The 19,930-nt window shown below is 27.9% G+C and overlaps 1 protein-coding gene across 5 annotated transcripts; it reads right to left on the reverse strand.

Moving 5' to 3' along the window:
• Nucleotides 1–1,313: 1,313 nt before the first annotated feature.
• On the reverse strand, nt 1,314–19,192 carry LOC103569094 (aminopeptidase Ey). Of its 5 annotated transcripts, none has more exons than XM_053738987.1 (16): nt 18,842–19,192; nt 15,759–15,958; nt 14,249–14,630; nt 12,151–12,529; nt 11,908–12,063; nt 9,967–10,269; nt 9,709–9,889; nt 8,296–8,446; nt 8,117–8,198; nt 7,762–7,936; nt 6,593–6,791; nt 6,227–6,501; nt 3,555–3,739; nt 3,298–3,468; nt 2,893–3,115; nt 1,314–1,759 (listed from the first exon to the last, which is right to left on the reverse strand). In XM_053738987.1, the coding sequence occupies exons 1-16, from the start codon at nt 18,888–18,890 to the stop codon at nt 1,610–1,612; spliced, it is 3,261 nt and encodes a 1,086-aa protein (XP_053594962.1). In that variant the 5' UTR covers nt 18,891–19,192; the 3' UTR covers nt 1,314–1,609. The 5 variants fall into 5 exon arrangements, with proteins under 5 accessions (XP_053594962.1, XP_014296930.1, XP_014296933.1 ...); XM_014441444.2 differs by having other exon boundaries at nt 12,151–12,532; XM_014441447.2 differs by lacking the exon at nt 18,842–19,192 and adding an exon at nt 18,447–18,592 and having other exon boundaries at nt 12,151–12,532.
• Nucleotides 19,193–19,930: the final 738 nt, after the last annotated feature.

A 19,930-nucleotide genomic window follows, 5' to 3' on the forward strand; every position in this document is an offset into this window, starting at 1 on the left:
AGATATTTTATTGTTTAAAACAGAAAAATTAAATAATTATTGTTTATTTTGAACAATGAGTATATTATTATTACTATTATTATTACTATAATTATCGTTAGACTCTGCAATTAATATGTATATCTTAAAATTTGTTAAATATGTAATATTGAACCTGATGAATAAAAAAAAGTCGATATCATCTATCATTAAAAATATAATTCAATGGAGAAAAGATTTCTGTTGCAACCCTGATAACAAAGCATGTAAAAAAAAATGTAATACAATAAAAAATGTTGTAAACCATAAATTGTTAATAGTGGTTACTATATTTATATTGTGATGATAATTTTATCGAAGTGAACTTGCTAACTATAGAAGTTTGATTGTCGTAACAATTTTTTTCTGGACATGCTGAATAAGAAATAGTAAAATTTACTAAATAGTCACCTTAATTATACTTTTCTGTTACTGTTAACTAATATGATATTAGAACTATTTTTTTCTCTTAGTGTGTTGAACGCTATACCCCCAGGCTCTCAAGCCAAAATTTTACTTCGCTTTAAGCAGGTTCGACCGAAACTAGTGAGTCAAAGTAGTGTTTGAATTTCTTTGTTTGCTAAATTCTTCTAATGGTTATACAAATTCATTATTTTAATTTATAATAACATAGCGAAGTCATAAATTCCCAAGCTCGGCAATACAGCTCTGCCATAAGCGACCCCTACAAAACTAAAATCCCACTTAATCAAAGGGCGTCTTCAGAAATATACTCTGGAGGTGAAAAATTACCTATCCAAGTGTGATTAGTACCTTTGTAATGTTAAATGGGACCTCTGGTTCGACCAGAGGATATTTCTAAACGCAGGAGTTGAATATTTTTCTTCCAGAGTGTGTTTCTGAACACGCTCAAAGTCAGTAACAAAATGTCTACCTAAAATATTTTCTTCATTCATACCTTAACGGGGGATTGATGGGAATCATCTTATTCGAGTTAAAATAGATAATGTCCCACTTTTAGACCTTTACCCATTCAAGTGATGATATTGAAAATGCTTTATATACTTATTTAAAAACTTTATTTATTATCAGTAAAAACGATCAATTTAATCAGTAGAAGCATCAAATGAGACAAAGCGTTCAAAAATTGTACCTATTATTAATATTAAATATAATAAATAAACTATAATCTCTAATGTACTTAGTGTAACGCCAATAATTGAGGCTTTTATCATACCTTATAATTTAAAGTATCTACATAAATTCAAAAAATTTGAAATATCTTCAATTTTTATAAATTTTCCTCAAACTTTACATTTTTTTTTTTTTTTTTATTATTTCCACGAGCGTAAAAATTAATTTAAAGAGAATATTCAAAATACGAATTTGTGCGACAATTCTTAAAGATAAAATTCATGAAAATTCAAATCTTAAATTGAAAAATCTCATTAAAATTGAATCTATTGTTACGACTAATTTTACTTGCTCTATTTATTTCAAAATTTAAATCAATAAGAATTCAAATCTTTATTACTTGTTAATTTTCATTGTTCATTGAATCGAGTAAGTACCGACTAAGTACGTTATAATTACTTTGAAAAGTATCTTTTTTATAAAATTTTTCTTATGATCAATCTTTTAACCTACTGATAGTATTTTCAAAATCAGAAAGTGAATGATTTAAAAATGATATCCATGATGTACCTTTGGCTTCTACGAACGCAGTGATATAGCCAACGGGTTTAAGACTTTCGTAATTATTATCTCGGAAATTTTGAAACTGTAAAAAATGTAAATATTTAATAATATATATACTACGGTGGCGCAAAAAAACCGACTATTTTTTTTTTTTCGAGTCTTTTATGAAAATTTGTTGGCTTACGATGTTTTAGGAAGCCTCTCCAAAAATCAGCTCGATAAAAAATTTTTCAAGAGATCGCTCATGAATTTTGAAAATATTAAAAATGATTGAAATTCAAATTTTTTACTTCTTAATTTTTTCTTTGTCGTGGCAGCAACAGTTTATATTTATAAAGTCATGTCTATCCTGAAAATTTCAACCCAAAATTTAAATATTTAAACGGCGCTCAAGAATTGTGAATATTAACTGATAATATGTGACTAATACTTTGAATTAGTTTTTGTTTTTTTTTATTACCCAATTATTGTCATTTCACTAAAATATAACTTTTGCATAACCAAAAATATACGGGACAGTCTTAAACAATAAAATTTGGTAAGTTTTGAATAAGCGAAAAAACCTAAAAATTGAATTAAAAAATAAAAAAGTATGTAAAAAACTTATTATTTCTATTTCTCGGGTTATATTTTCATTCATGGTCATGCAAACTGATGGTAAAAAAAATCAAGAAGCTTTATTATTAATATTCAAAGGTCGCTCGAAAACGTTCAAAAGACAGCACTCGGAAATATTCAAAATTCTTGAGCGAGGTTCAAATATTTAAATTTTAGACTTAAATTTTCAGCGTTGTCATGATTTCACAAATATAAACTATTGCTGCCACGAGAAAGAAAAACATTCGAAATAAAAAATTCAAATTTCGATCATTTTTGATATTTTCAAAATTCGTAAGCGACCTCTTGAAAATTTTTTATCGAGCTGATTTTTGGAGAGACTTCTTAAAACATCATAAACCAAAAAATTTTCATGCGAAATCGAAAAAAAAAATAGCCGGTTTTTTTGGGCCAGCCTAATCTATACATATATTATGGTAACGATTACTATATTATAGTAATGATAACTATAATATATATGGGTGCTGTTTCTATAATTAACATTTAAAAAAAACCAGTTAACATGCATTATGGGAACCATTTCCATAATATATCGTAATTGTTACCATAAATTTCTCTCCATGTAGTGATTAATAAAAATCTAGCTTTCAAACTCACATCAATAAGATCCTTATTGTTGGTAAACCCACTACCTACTGAACTAACAAATGCTCTGAGTACCGGGTACGATCTTCGGAATTTTTTCAATATTTCAGCCCAATTTTTTTGTACAAAATTAAATGCCACTTGAGCAGATACTGGGTGATCATCAAATGCTCGAAGAACAATTATAGCATCCTGTGCATCGATTAAGTCTCCTCTAACAATTTCATTTAAAACTCTAAAAAAAATTATGCATTATTTTATATTTAAATATGAATATAATTACAATGGATCTCCAGACAAGTATACTACAGTTATAATTTTAGGCTATTTTGGTTGTAGCCACTCTTGTAAGCTGATTATGTAACAGCGAATTAATGAACTTGTTTAACTTAAAACAGAAACAAACTTTTAACTTACGCTTGTAAGATCCAAGGTACTTGGAAGCAAGCCAAAGACGACAAGAATGAATTTCTGTCAGTATCACGTTTTGTGATGTTTCCTAATTTCTCACGCCACCATTCCCAACCAAGCTGATCTTCAAGCTTAGCAAAAGTACAGAGAAGTGTCTCACGCAGATATGAAGGCACTCTGAAAGTTTTAATAACAAAATTAATATTTGTCCTCATCTATTGTAACTCTTTAGTATAAGTAATAAGTAATTACTAAAATCTTACTCATATTTTAATTCTAAAGAATTTGAATCCTTAAAATGCTGATAACTATTCTTTGCCCATTCAACATGAGCAGGATTCTCAAATGTTGAACCTAATTGATGTGCAATCATAGTCATTCTACTTCCCTTAGTAACTTGTGAGCCCACTCCATCAAATAAATTTGAAGTTAATTTCCTCATGAATTTCTAAAAGTTAATTTATAAGCTTTTATGTGATATTGCAAATTAATTTATATGGAAAAATTGAAACACGTCTTGTTCCTATGCAATATACGTCTGTCGTACGCACACAAAAACCACTTGTGTTCAAATTTTTCCATGGATGCTGGATTTCAATAGGAAATCATATGGGAATTCATCCAAAAACGCCATGAGAGAATCCACATGGGAATCGAAGCTGGATTCCCACATGGATTTTTTTGGTAGGGGAATGCCTCAATAGGCCATAAAAATTTTTTCATGATTATTTTGCACAACTATTTTTTATGTGTATATACACGGAAAGAAAATTATGGGAAATGTTCCTATGCATTATGGGAATAGTTGCCATAATGGTATAGGAACTGTAGCCATACTATTATAGGGATTGTTCCTATATATTATGGGAATTATCCCTATAGTCGTATGAGATTAGCTCCTATACCAATATGGAAACAATTCCCATAATATGATAGGAATAATTCCCATAATGGTATAGGAACAATTCTCATAATATTATGGGAATGATAACCATAATGATATAGGATATATTCCAATTGCATTATGGGAACCATTCCTATAATATTATGGGAAACATTCCTATAATGTCATAGGAATAGTTCCTATATATTATGGGAACGATTCCCATAATATTATAGGAATGATTCCCATAATGATATAAGAACGATTCCCATAATATTATGGGGATAATTACCATAATGATATAGGAAATATTTCAATTGCATTATGGGAACCATTCCTATAATTATAGGGACCAATCCTATAATGGTATGGGTAGTATTCCCATAATTATAAGAATAGTTTCTATAATTATGGGAAACATTCTTATAATTATAGAAACTGTGCCCATAATTTATGGTCGTAATTCTTATACTGGTATGGGAAAGAATTTCACAAAATAATGGGAACCACCCCTATAATTTTCTTTCCGTGTTTTAAAAAATCGTGATTTTCCTTGGCTGGTCAGTTACCTGAGCCGTAACCCCTAATGAGTACCAGAATCAGTTTTTCTACTCGTCGCCGGACGCGCTAATTGAAGAAGCTGACTTAGTCCCAATTTTAATTAAGGGGGAAGGCAATTTTCCGATAATTGCCGAAAATGCTCGAGTTAAGGATCGATAAGCGTAAGACAGTGGCTGAAGAGAGGAGAGTCCGTCTAACTGACAAGTTAGACGGACGTACATCTGCCCGTGAATCTAACCCTAGAGAGCAGAAGACAGAATGCAAAACGGCTATTTGCTATGAGTGTGACTGCAGCGCCAGACAAAATATGAACTACGGGAGGCTGTCAGAGTATGTTTTTATACGTATGTCAATAGCAAGAAACATAAAAATAAATAAATATTATATAGTTTGATTAGCGAGACTTTGCGCTTCGGTTTTTTACCTCCACCATCAAGGCGCAATGTCTTAGGTATTAAATTTAGATGGTGGGGGTAAAAACCGAAAATATCCGAAACGCAAACTCTCGCTAACCCAATTAAAAATAGTAGTAAAAAAAAAAGTTATAAAAAATATGTGACAGTTTTACTATAATTGCAGTTTTGATTTTTAGTTAATCGAATCACCGAGTAAGTATAATGATAAAAAATTAAAAAAAATGCAGGAAATATTTAGGTTAAGTTGTTTGATATTCATATCAATGTCAAAAAATGATACTAAGGAAAAAATTAAAATAAAAAATAAATAATTAAATAATAAAAAAATAAATACTGTCACGTGTGCTTGCTTACAATTTTAGAAATACAGTCGAGTCGCATTATAAGTCCGGCTTGTTTTCTTTTTCTTTAACCAGACTCGCGTTAATATGAGAGAGACACTAAGAGGACTTATAACGCGACTCGACTGTAATAGCCTGCCGTAACTCCGAAAGTAACTACTGCGAACGCTTCAGTCAATTTAATTTTCCCTACCATGGCTTCAGTCAGAGCAAATACACAACGACTTCCCATTTTATAAAAATATTGTGTGTATGGCAAGGAAATTTAAGCTTATATAAATTATATATGTGTGTGTGCGAACAAAGTCTCAGGGATTTATTGTAATCATAGTCCAGGAGACAGTTAGTTGGTAAGAAGATAATGTCTAGATAACTCTTATTTTGTAAGGTAATAAAGTCCACGGGACACATGTATTAAAAAAGTAATTTAGTCGTGTGCAATAAATAAAATTGAATTGATATTTTAATAAATTGTGTATAATAATTTAACTCTTCATCATCTCACTCTTATAAAATTCAACGACCCTGATATTTACAAAAATTAATACCTGCGGTTTTGGAAGGCAGAGTTCACCTTCCAGTAGCACCCTTATTAATTCAACAGTTAAATGAGCAATTAAGTTGATAAATACTTTGTTATATGAGCTAATATATTTTTTGTCGTTACATTGATTATGATGTTTTTTAATGAATAAATGAAAAAGGAAAAAAACATAAAACTGATGTAGTCTTACTTGATAGTGAGGATAAACTGGAGTATCATATAAAACAAGATCTAGTTTAATCGCGTGACGCATGAGTGCGGTCCAAGGCTCCGGTTGGCTTTCATTCTTCAAATAATTGATAAGGTTAAAAGCAGTAGAATAAGACGTAGATCCCACAAAAGCTAAACTTAAAACATCGTCGACCAGAGAAGCTTTTACCGAGGAAGGAAATATCGAGGGATTATTTTCTAAAGCATTTGCTATCAATTCCCAATTCTTATTATCGTAGTTTACTCTGAAGTATCCTGAAATTTTATAAATCGTACTATTATTATTTTATAAACTTTTTAGTTTTTATAATATAAATATACATATATGTATGGAGGATAAGATTACCTAAAGAATTAACATTAAAAATTACCCACGATTCTTCATCTCCTTCTACTCCTACATTATTCAATGTCGTTTCTTTTTCATCGGGCTTCATCCAAGTGAATGATGGAGACGTCCAATTTTTATCAATTGTTATCCATGTCAGTGGTATATGCCAAGGTTTTTGATCATCTAATGTACGATTATCGAATCTAAAGCGACTCTAAAAAAAATTGTTTTTTTTTATCTATCGTATTGTATTATTTTTTTTTAAGGGGCGCCACTACTGTAATCGCCTAAAAAAAAGATGATTTTTGGGAATTTTTTAATCGAAAACTACTACATGGAATATTTTAATGTTTTAAGGATATTTTTGTGGATATATAATGAATACTAGATAAAATTTTTGGACCAAAAAATTCAAAATTCAGCGAGTTATTCACAATCTCCCGCTCAAAAAAAAAGTCCCTACTGTTGCAGTTAAAGCGACCTTCACAGTGCATAAATTCAAAAAAACCAAAAAGTTTATTAAACTAGAAGGTATTTTCTGGACCATGACCCTCGGATGAAGAAAAAAATTGAAATTTAACAAAATGGTGTTTTTGAAAAAAAATTCAAATTTTGCGCGAAAATTTGATGATTTTTGGCCTGTTAAAATTACATTTTTTATTCGATCAGAAAATTGGAGGTTCATAGTACGTAGAAACATGTATAGAAGAAGTTGCAATTCGAATCAAATCGATCGAATGATTTGATCGAGTTATAACTGCAGCAATTTTGAAAAATGTATTTTCGAGAATCGATAAGCGGCTGATCTTCAGATGGCTGTAACTCAAAAAAGTAATTCGAGATACGCATTTGAAATTATAGTAGGGGAAGGGGGGGGGGCAAAATTGGCCCCAAAATTCAAGGGACCCATTTCGCCCCCAAATCATTGGAGGCACTCAAAATTTTAAGTGCCCCCCCCCCTTCTCCTATTAGAGGAGAGTGGCGCAAAATGGGCTGACATTTACATTACATATAAGCTCTCATTTCTTAGGGGCCCATCCCCCCCCCCTCTCCCTACCCCCATGTTATTTTTGAAGGTATAGACTAGCGAAATATGCAAAAAAAAAATTGATTTTTTCAAAATTTCACACAAATGGTCCCCCTTAATTTATAAAAATTTCTATTATTTGTAATTTATTTTATACTTGAGTAAGTTTAGCAGTCGCTGTTTTATAATCACGTTTAATTGATACTACTGGATATCCATGACTATTTATCCATGATTCCATGAAATCGATAAGATTGACTTGTTGTGGATAATCACTAGATTCATTTGTCATTGCTTCGAGGAATGAACTCACGTCAGCATTTCCATTGGACCTAATAACATTGACACATATTTTATTTTAAATTACTGTCCTTGAAATAACAAGAGGAAATAAGTTATCAGCGGAATTTAAATTGACTATATAAACAGGATGTATAATAATATCTCATTTTATTTTGATTTTTTTTCTTCATTCATTATTATTTTAATTTTCTTTTTTTAAGAGTACCCACCACCGTGAAACGAACTTCCTGTAGCCAGTCCTAGAGTCATTTTGCCTCAACACGCCATGCAACATATGTAAGAGACATGCACCTACGAGTAAGCAGTTAAAATACGGCTAGGATATTTTTAGTTATTTAAATATTTTAATTTATAATTATAATAAAAATTATTATTATTTTATTTTTACCTCGATAGTATAATTGTTCTGGATGAAAAGCTTCTAAATAAGCTGGATTTACTCTGGATTTTAATGACTGTGATACACTGTAACCGTCTGCTTCAAAAGCTTGTAATTGGACGTCTAATAAAAATGTCGTGTGATTAAAAGCTGGGTCTATCTAAAAAATTATCATATTTAATTTTATTTATTTTGTTTTCAATGCTTCAAATAAGGGAGACATATTTTTAACTACACTGAAAAAAAAAATTAGTTTGGACGCTGTATTACCTTTCCGTATTATTCACCCGTAAAACTCAAATATTACATCATTTTTTTTTTTTTTTAACCCAGGGATTCAAATGTTCAAAGACAATTGCTTAAAAAATATTTTTTGTGGATCTAATATTTTTTATTTAGACATTTGGACCAATTTAAAAACGAAAGTTATTTTTATGAAATTTCGCTGAAGTCAATAGTTTTTGAGTTAATAATTTTTGAAAATTGAAAAAGTTCGATTTTTATAAACTTTGAACGTTAATTAAGTAAACAAAAATTAATTAATTTATGACTTTATATACATCATCGGAATGAGCATTCTTTCTACTTTTTATTTATGCTATCATCAATTTACAATTTTTCAATAACTCATTGATATGAAGAGTCGAAAAAATTCGATTTTTTCATACTTGCATACTGACAAAAATTCTTGAAAAAGTTAAGAATAATCGAAAATTTGGAAGTTTTTGGAACTTTCAAATTAATGAGATCTACTGGAAGATTGTAAATTTTGATCATTTCTCCAACTCAAAATATAATTTTTTTTAAATTCCAAAAAAATTGAAAATTTAACTTTTTCAAACTTGTACTAATAAGACTCAGAACATTGAAAATTTTGATCATTCTTGAGACTTAATGTGATTTTTTCATATTTTTATATCAACTTTTATAACTTTTTATACCAATTAGTAAAAAATGAATAAATTTTATGGAAAATTTCTTGAAAAATTTTTATTCCGTTTTCCGCTGTGCCGTCAACTGATCCCAACAATTTTATACCCCGACAAGTAACTCCTACAAATTGATCCCATCGACATACAGTAGAAAATGCTGAACATAAAGATTTAGAAGATGATGATAATAAGAGATATGAAAATTTTATGAATTAGAAGATCAGTTGTCAGTTGGATCTAGTCTGTGAGATCAATGTGTGATCACTTGTCAGGGATCAGTTGTCATGGAACCATCATGTTTTTATAGTACAGTTTACTATAAAATTTTATTTACTAAAACTTTAACCAATAGTTGAGACGCTATTTTACCAAGTTTTCGTAGTTTCAAAAATTTACTTTTTTCTCAGCGTAGAATTTTTATTTGAATAAAATGCTTATAATTTTATAGAATACAAGAAAATATATAAATGATAAAAAATATATAAATTACCTTAGTAACCAAATAATGTTGAAGATCAATTAACGAACTTTCCAAAATCCAAACGTCAGTCCAGTTTTGAGAATTTACTAATCCCCCAAGCCATTGTCGACCAATCAATCGAATCAACGTTTTTAAAGTCTCATATCTTGTTACTCCAGGCGATGTATCACTTACATTAAAGAGATTTTGCCTATAATTATTAATTAAATATTTTACTGTCAATTCAAATTTTTAAACATGCAAAACATTTAAATAATTTTTTTTTACGTGATAGAAATTAATCCAGGACTTCCAGAATTGTCAGCAAATGGAACACTAACAATATCTAATTTCGCCATAGGAAATTTCATGGAAAATAATTCTTCAAAGCTTTTCATTACATGACTAATCATCTTTTGTAAATAAGTTGGTTTTAAAATCATTCCTTGTTCACTCCAAAAGTTTACCGGAATTGGTGGTTCACCAACATTAACATTTCCGGCTGATAATAAATGACCTTGAATTAATGCCACACTATGAGGAGAAAGAAGTGGAGTCTCTTCAAATGTATCAATGACCCAATTATCTGGTCTAAAAATAAAGTTCTCATTAAAATATACTTATATACATGTGTGTATAAATGAAGGTGAGGTAAAATAGAGAACAAAAATTCTTAGTATCAAAAGCGAATTTCGAATTTTTTCAAAATTGTGATAAAATTTCTTCATAAATTTTCCCATTTTATTCAACTTTATACTTAAATCGAACTATTATTAATTACTAATCATAGGGTATATTTTTATTAGTAACAATATTTTGAATACTTGAAAACTGTACTGATTTATATACGGCGAAAAAAAAACAGGAAAATTTACTATGTTAACGTAGCAATACATCCTATGTATATAAAATTTTAAAAGAGATAATTCACTTATTTTCTCACATATATATTAGCTTACTTTCTATAAAAAAAAAAAGCATTAAATTGATAATTGTACATTTGCTTCGTAGAAGTAATGTGACTTGTAGAAATATAATTTTTTTAAGATAAAGATTTAAAACCTGAAAGTTAGCGACATGAAATTAATAGTTGATAAAAAAATGTAATTTACTGAATATATGTTTGACATAGAAAAAATTCCTATGTTGACACATTAATTTTTACTACAGTAAAAAAGAATTCGTCAATTTTGACACTTGCCGTGTGTAAAACGATCGATTGACACTTTTTTATATGATATTTTAACATATATGCGTTACTTTTAACATACACGAGTGTAACTTTTTCTACACAAACGACGTATGTTAAAAATAACATATAAAAAAGTGTCAATTGATCGTTTTACACGTTTTGATGAGTTCTGAATGAGTTCCTATTTATGATTTGGATGTCTTATCAACATCTTAAAGAAGTCTTTAAAAAATTCTCAAGATGTCGAATGCGCCACCTAGCGAACCCAGTAAGATGTCTTTAAAAAGAGTTCTTTTTTCTGACTTCGCAAATAAGACTTCAGTATGAATTTACCATGACGTCTTTAAAGAGCTCCTAGTTTTGACTTCATAAAGAAGTTAAAAAAAGAATAAAATTGACGTCTTATTTATGGAGTCTTCAAGTACTCTTTATTAAGGGTAATCGACCTAATGAACTTTGAAAATTGAACTTTACCATTTTGAACTTTGACGATTTAAACTTACCTTTTTTCCTTACATAATTTATACGTCCACGTACACAGAATCCCTGAAAAAAAGGCACCATACTATTTCAAGCGTATAGGTTTACATAATTTATATTTCCACGCATACAAAACCTGAGAAAAAAGGTAATTTCAAATCGCTAAAGTTCAAATTTACAAAAATTTAAATTGCCAAAGTTCAACTTTTCAAAGTTCATTAAGTATGAAACCTAATTAAGAATTCCTTCAAAATGACAACTTTAAGAAGTCATTATAAGACTTCTTGAGGACGCCTTGAAAAAGACGTAAAGCAGTCATTCCGACTTAAATGCTATTTGTAAAGTTTAAAATAAATTTGATCACCATTAATCTTAAATTTATCCATAATTAAAAAAACAAAACAAATAAATATACGTATAATTTTCCCTTAAATTAAAATCAACGAAAACTATTCAGACTTTTTGAATCGCACTATTATCTTAAAATCTAAATTTTACCCTGCCTTCGATGGCTTTTCACACCAATTTTTTTTTAATTTATTATTTTTTTTTCTTACATGCTGGCATTAAATTTAACTGGAGTATTAGAAAGTAACGTCATTCCAATCGGATGAGCAATTGAGAGAGTAAATCGTGCTTTTAGTCTTACGTCATCGAAGAGTGGAAAAAGTCGACGAGCATTGATAGGTTTTAGTCTACTAGCCATTAGCCATCTTAACATAACAATGAAATAATTATTAAAACAATAATTAATTATTTAAATTAAATCGATTAAGTAAATCAATAAATTAAATGATTACCGATCAGTACTTTCATCACTGAAATTAGCGACAAGTACTGTCCGATTGTCAGTGCGGGCTTCATAGATAATTTCCAGGGAATAGTTTCCGGACTTGATGGCCGAGGTTGGAATAATGGTGAGGATACCGTGCTCTTCATCAACGTCACTTTTAGAGATATTGATCTCTTCAATAGCTAGCTTAGAATCGTTTGAAGCGTTTAGGTTTGAAGTTGTATTAGTAAATAAACTTTCAGGTGCTTCCGATGTAAATGAGCTATTTGATATGCTCGAAAAATTACTTTGAGAGTTAGATTCATTATCAAGAGATCGTACATTTCGTACAGAGTTCAAAGAGGGTTTTTGATCAGGTTGGATTAACCCAGCCGTTTGAATGGAATCTACTGAAGATAAAAAAATTCATCATTATTAATATTTTAGAATAAATTAACATATCATTTCCACGTATGTAGAGTCGCTTGCATTAATAAAGACTCAAACTGATCTGATTATTTTTATTAAAAAATAAAAAAATTAATTTAATTCGTATTCATACGTTGAAACTAGTGAATAACTAATCATAAGACTTTATTTTAACATGAATTTTATGTAACAAAAAATCAAGTTTCTAAGAAGATTTGTTAAATGAACTTTAAAGAATAATCATTTTGAATTTCTGATATTTTCCAATAAACAAGTCTATTGATTTGAATGATTTTTTCGAGGATTAGAATAATTTCTTGTAATAGATCGATACTTAATATTCTACTGGAAATTTCCTGCTTAAAAGATAAATTTAGACTAAAAACAAATATTGTTAAAGATGATAAAAAAAAAATTCTGGTAAAATTTGAGCTTTTGATATTAATATTAGGAGGTGGCGCTTCGTGATTTTTGATTTCCCATTTAAATAACATGAAAAAAAATTTTTTAGTTTGGAATTTTTTACCTCGGCAATGGCTCATTGTACGAATAAGCCCAGTATACGTTTTTGTTGGGAATTTAACGCTCTTCAAAAAACCTTTTTTATTATTTTTTGATAAATCTATCTGTTCAAAAGTTATTGGAGCTCAAAATCAAGTTAGAGTAAATTTCGAAATTTTTTTACTTTTCCAGCGAAACTATCGGACTTATCATAAAATGTCATAGAATCTTTTTTGTAGACAATTTTATTCCCTAGAAGTTATTCTAATAATATTTTTCCGAATTCCGCATTGTTTTCTAGTTATTTTCATTTTAATATCAAGCTCTTAAAATCGATCAAAACACTACTTTTTTTGAGCTTGGCGTTAAAATGAAAATAACTAGAAAGTTATGCGGAATTTGAAAAAACTTTATGGAAATAATTTGTAGGGAATAAAATTGTCTACAAAAAAGATTCTATGAGATTTTATGATAAGTCCAATAGTTTCGCTGGAAAAGTAAAAAGATCTCGAAATTTACTATGAATTTGACTTCAAGCTCCAATAACTTTTGAACAGATGGATTTATAAAAAATGATAAGAGACTTTTTTTTCGAGCATTCAATTCTCTACAAAATTATGTCGGCAAATTTTTTCTACGGCGCATCATAACCTAGTTATGAAAATGAGAAGGCGCAAAAAAAATTTTTTCCATGTTATTCTTATGGAAAATAGAAAAGTACAATACGGAACCCCTTAATGTTAGTATTAAGAGTTCTAATTTTCACAGGAGTATTTTTATATCTAAATGAAACTTTTGAACCCGTTTTCGACAAAAAATCAAAATTAGTTGTTTTTTTTTTAAATACCCTCGGCTATAGTTATTTTTGCAATATGTTTATTTCCATTTCTGCAGGTGGCTAAAATAGTCCGGCTTTACTGCGATACCGTATCATTTATAATGAAAGTAATTTTGCCGTCTACGAACTGTCTGAAAACGAATTCTCGAAAATCACGCGACAATCACGATTTGACATGGAATAGTATTTTATTACCAGTAAAAAATATGTACCACTATTTGAATTAGTGACATACTTTTCACTAGTAAGCAATGAATAGTCACTATTTTCACTATTTCAAATTTAAGAGAGTTTACAGTGATTCAAATACTTGTAGGCAAGGCGTTTATATATCCTAAAGTTATAAGAAAAGATGAACCTGTAGTATTAGTAGCGTTTACAGCTGTTTGATTTATATCCGTAGTTGAAACTGTTGAACTTGTAGAGTTTGTACCGTCATTTTGATTTATTGTTCGTTCTGATTCAATTTTTTCTTTATTTTTATCGCGAGACCACATCCTTATCTTAGTAATGTTCATGTGTTTTGCATTCAAGACAATGTGCTTCAGATCCATAGTTCCATTGTACCGAAACTCTATAATGACTTGGCCCTGAACTCGGGAAACTTCATTATCTTCAACAATCGGCGTCAATTTTACGAGATACCTCGAGGGAAATACGGATGTCGAGAGAGAATACTTTTCAGCATCGGGTGGCTCTGAACCTTCGTCTTCAGATATCAAAGCCGTTGTATCAAATATCTGGAAAAGAAATAAATAATGATAATGTACAAAAAATTTGTATCAATGCATACACGTTAAATAATTTTTTTTAATTAATAGAAAAATAATTATGATTTATTTACACGGAAAAAACAGAATATTAAAAATTAATAAATAATAGCAAAAAGTGGAATCTGTTATCTATAATAAGTATTATTATGTGCTTAATGCAAAGTAGTTTACTAATTTTTGTAGATTCCTAAAAACTACTATCAATCATTTCAAAAAGTAACTAAATATTATTACTTTTAGGTATGATATGTGACTAATTAGTGAAAGTTAATTAATTTATGGCATAATCTATTAAAAAGTAATAATTGGTCAAATTAAAAATTGCTATCTTACTGATTTTTCCAGCCGAAAATTGCAAAAGTTAAAAACTTTTATTTTATAAATTCGATATCACTGATCAATTATTAGCTAAAAATATCATTTATTCATCATTATAAATTAATTTACAATATACATAAATCGAATAAGTGATAAATAATAAAATGAAAAATTCGTATACTAGATACTGATTTTTTGCTCATAAAAATACCGAAAATTTTAAACTCTTATTTTATAAATTCTATCCCATTGACTAATAATTAATATAAAATGTTATTTATTCGTTATTATAAATTAATTTATTATATACATGTATCGAATAAGTGGTAAATAATAAAATGAGAAATTCATATACTAGATCTTTATATATTAATATGTGCGTTTACTAATTTTTCGGTTCCTCATTTTTTAAATTTTTCTATGTTTATTTGAATAGTATAACTGTAGATAGCAATTTATCAATTCTTTTTCATATTAATTCAAATATATGAAATTACAAATTTTGCTCTTCTATGTGTATCAAATTTTAATATAAATTATAGCCATTTTGTAATATATATAATGATCCTGATTTGATATTAGGATCGAATATACTAATTTTAAGTCGAAAGTAAACTACAAATTATTAAAATTTTGAGCATCATTTTTTTTCCGTGTACTTTAATGACAGTAAAATATTTATTTTTTAATGAAGAATAGTTATCTTCAATTTTTCTTCTTTATAAATTTATTATTATTATTATTCTTTTTTTTTTTTTTTTAAATAGAATAAAGCACCTTTTTACGTGGAAATGCTCCTGCATAAGCTCCAACAAATCCAACAGCAACGAGCAAAAGAAAGATAGATGTGATAACAATAGCAAGTTTTCTGTGTGACAAAAAAAATCCTCCTTCTCGTTGATACTCAATGCCATTCATTCCCGGCTCACTTGTCATAAATTCATGACGATTACTTGAAAATTGTGCCATATTATCAGCTAAAATAATTAGTAATATTATAACAGTAAAATCATAAAAATCTTTTTTTAATTACCAAACTTTTTTTGTGGAAACTGATTATTATATAAAAAATAGTTTTTTTTTTTAAATTTAAATGTTAATCAAAATTTACCCAAATATATTCGCGGGATAGACTGGCCGTCAGTTAATAACTTTTTACAATCAAATATCTCAACGTCTAAAGTCACACTAAAAGTATAGCAACCGTGACCGAGTCTTGCGTGAGAATTTGCATTGTCTTTGTGTTGGATAATATTACAAAAATGCGGACTATAAAGTAATTATAGGCCACGTGGTTTAATTGGACATCAATTATTATCAAATAGTAGACTTATGAATAGGCTAATAGTTATTTACTTTCAGTTAAAATAAATATTTATTTTATTATTTCTAATTATTTATTTAAATTAAGGTTAAGTTTCAAAATAATCATAATCTACTTTTTGAAAAACTGAATTTAAAAATTTATTTAACTTAAGTTGTTAAAAAAATCGTTGATAATCCGAGGCCAAATGAAGTATCATCTTAGAAAAATATTTTTTTTAAGTGTCCGCTATAAAAATTGAAAATTTGCAAAAAAATGGAAGTTGTCAATTTCGGTCCGATTTTTGAAAATCGAATTTTAAACAGATCTCGATAATTTAAGGTCTTATAGGAAACTATCCTGACTATTTTCAGGTGGACGCACGTATGTGTGTGAGAGTGTGTCTGAACTTATATTTTGTACGATATTTAAGCGAACGAACCGATTTTTAGAACGAACCAACGATCAAAATATTTTCTTTTTCGGTGGTACAACTAAATATGACAATTGATTCAAATAATTTTATAATTTGACTAAAATATATCATTAATTTGTGGTAAGTAAATGATATATGGTAAAGATATTAAATTTGTAACGAATAACGATAAATTTGATGATACTTAACATCCATATGAAGAACATGGATCAATTAACACTTATTTGCATCAACCCTGATTTTAAAAAAATGATTCAAAACAATTTGCAATGTCAAATACCCATAAGAAGAGCGATTCAAAAGTATTCAAAGTATTGAAAAGCTTTAAAAAGTATTGAAAACATTTTTTTTCTAATCGTTTTAAACCGTTTATTTTAATAAGGAAATTTAATCATGTCTTTAACATAAATAAATCACTTTTTATCACTTATTTACTTGGCCACATCCAAATATACGATTACTGTGATTCAAATAAATCTTGGCTCAAATAAATCTCATTTTCAGTGTAGGATCTGGTTGCGTAACTCGTAAACCACTTGGTCGATTTGATTCAAATTTTTATCAAAGCTAAGTTTTTAAAAGTACTTTCGATTTCCGCAAAGCACGTAAAAGTCCGTCGATTAGTTCCAAAAACATCCTCGGAGAAAAACTAATTAGCAAGAAGTTTTGAAGTTGGCCCAAAGAGTTAACCGTTTTTTAGATTTTTTTTAGCTGATATAAAATATTAAAAAAAAATCCAGTCTTTAATATTTAAGAAATTAAAATTAAACAAAATGAAACGAAACTCTGAGGTAAAATAAACCACGGAAGAAAAAAAATTTCAATTCTGAAGACAACGGGATACATTTTGCAGATCATTATCCGTGAGTAGATTGCAAAAGCCCTGGTGTGGATGATATAATCTTAATTACATTTATAATTTTCGTCTTTTAAGTATTTTAAATTAGATTCTTATCTTGATTTCATTTTTTTTTTTTTTGTTAAAGTTATAATTTTTAAAAATAATATAATACTCTTACTTTTAGCGGAAATGAACTACTAAATATTTATGCGTAATAATTATCCAAAAACAGTCGATTTATATGAATCTCCATTTATTTATTAATTGAATTATCAAAGTAGACTTTAATTGTTTTACAAAAAAGTTAATTGAAAGCAAACAAAAAATTTTTTCTATAAAGTAGTAACAAATATTTTGACAAAATTAATTGTTTTTTCATTAAAAATTCTAGCCACACTATCCAGAATAATCAACTTGCCCCATTCGGTTCCAGATATAAATATTTAATTTAATTTTAAAAATTAAAAAAAAAATTTTTAAGCGCAATTAAAATTTCAAAAATTAATTAGTTAAAATAAATCATTAAAAATATTCAAAGTAAACACAATTTGATTTTTTTTAATTATTGAAAAAAAATAAGCATAAAAAATGAATCAATGAAGAAATGAAAGTTTTAAAATTTAATGTCTCACATTTTCTAAAAATTTTATAATAATCCATCGACGGTAAAGAAGGCATCATTTTCCCAATTAATTAACAATTTTCCATCACACATAATAATTATTAAAAAAAAAAAAAAAAAAAAAAAAATGATTGAGAATTAATTGTATAATAAAAAAAATTCAATTAAAAAGACAAGCGCAAATAAAATAAAAATCTTAATAATTAATAGTTTTGTTTTTCTTTGATAACTAGAGAACTATGCAATCACACAATCGAACGTACGTTCTATCGAGTTCACAGTTGTTATATCAAACTGGGTTATCCGAGGCTGTTTGTATGTTTATAACCCTTGCAATTATAATTGTCGTATATAATCGTCGTCCCGTACCTAGTCACCCACAATCCCGATAAATTTCGTCATACTCAATATTAAGAAAGAACAAACTCTAAGTCGATATATAAATATATATCAATACCAATACATGATCACTCGACTTTAATAAATTCGAATTTAGCCATCACAATTTTTTTATCATTTTTTACTTCGTCTTAAGTTTTAATTTCAATCCTCATTAAAAGTTTTTAGTGAATTTAAAAAAAAAAAACTACAACCGAATTTTTATTTTCACAGTTTAATAATAATTTAAGAGTTTTAGTTTACGAAGTAAAATACTCACAATTACGTCTACCGAAAGACTCCCATGTATTTACTGACCCACGTCTCATTGTTTAAATAAAAATTAAAAAATGTAATATTAATTTAACTAAACTTAATTTATTTTAAAGTTTGTATTAACGATAATAATTAAAAACAATTTTTATTTAAACTTTTTATAGTCACTATTATTATTATTGTTCTGGTTATTATTATTGTTGGTAACACAGTAAAAAAAGATTTTAAGAGAAAACAATATGTTATAAGACTTCTTAACGCAATTCCAAACAGGTAAAGTGCAATTAGTCTGTGTATACCACCTGCGATTGTAATACGCGGATGTGATTCGCTAGTCGATCGGTAACTCCCCACCAGTATTTATTTCATACTTACTTTAACGTATTTAATATTACATGTGACGTTTGATTTAAAAAAAAAAAAAAAAAAAATACGGTATATGTATGACTAAACTAATTATCTAGCTAACAAACTTACCGACATAACTGATTATCTTTTATTTTATTCATTTTTTTTTTAGTTTCCTACATAGTTATTCTTCATCGCAGCTCAATCGATGCTTACATCAATAATTATTCCAGTTACCGATCAACAGCTAAGTGATTAACGAGTTTTAATAATAATTTAAGACGTGTAAATTTATTAATTAATATATGGTTGAAATAAAAATTAATAAATAATTAAAATTTTTAAATGTAAAATAATTAAAATTTATTATCAAGTAAAAATATTCGAAACTTTTTTTTTTCCTTTTAAAAATTAAAATTGTGTTTTACGATGGTAATTGAATGAAAATTATTGACACAGTTGTCATATATTTTAAATATGCGAATTAAATTTGTTTACTTAGTGAAGACGGAAGAATGTCAGTCTCTTGTAATAAAAAAAATTAACACGATATTTTATTATGTAAAAAATAAATCACATTAATTATTTTTATTATTCAGTTATATGATATAAAACATTATTTGAATGATAAAATATATTTTTATGAATCTGAACGAAGCAAATCTGCTTTTTTTATTATTGATAATATTTTTACGCCTTTTAGTTAACATTCTTAAAATATTAATAAGTGACAACCGAGCTTATC

The sequence above is a fragment of the Microplitis demolitor genome, chromosome 5, assembly GCF_026212275.2.
Source record: "Microplitis demolitor isolate Queensland-Clemson2020A chromosome 5, iyMicDemo2.1a, whole genome shotgun sequence".
Taxonomy (NCBI): Eukaryota; Metazoa; Arthropoda; class Insecta; order Hymenoptera; family Braconidae; genus Microplitis; species Microplitis demolitor.

What these genes read in the sequence shown, in the direction of transcription:
- LOC103569094 (XM_014441444.2), bottom strand. Translation starts at nt 18,890, where the DNA reads ATGAGACGTGGGTCAGTAAATACATGGGAGTCTTTCGGTAGACGTAAT. An exon ending in AAACGCTACTAATACTACAG is followed by an intron (nt 12,533 to 14,248) that starts GTTCATCTTTTC and finishes TTTTATCTTCAG; the next exon opens with TAGATTCCATTCAAACGGCT. An exon ending in TCTTTAGAATTAAAATATGA is followed by an intron (nt 3,469 to 3,554) that starts GTAAGATTTTAG and finishes TAAAACTTTCAG; the next exon opens with AGTGCCTTCATATCTGCGTG.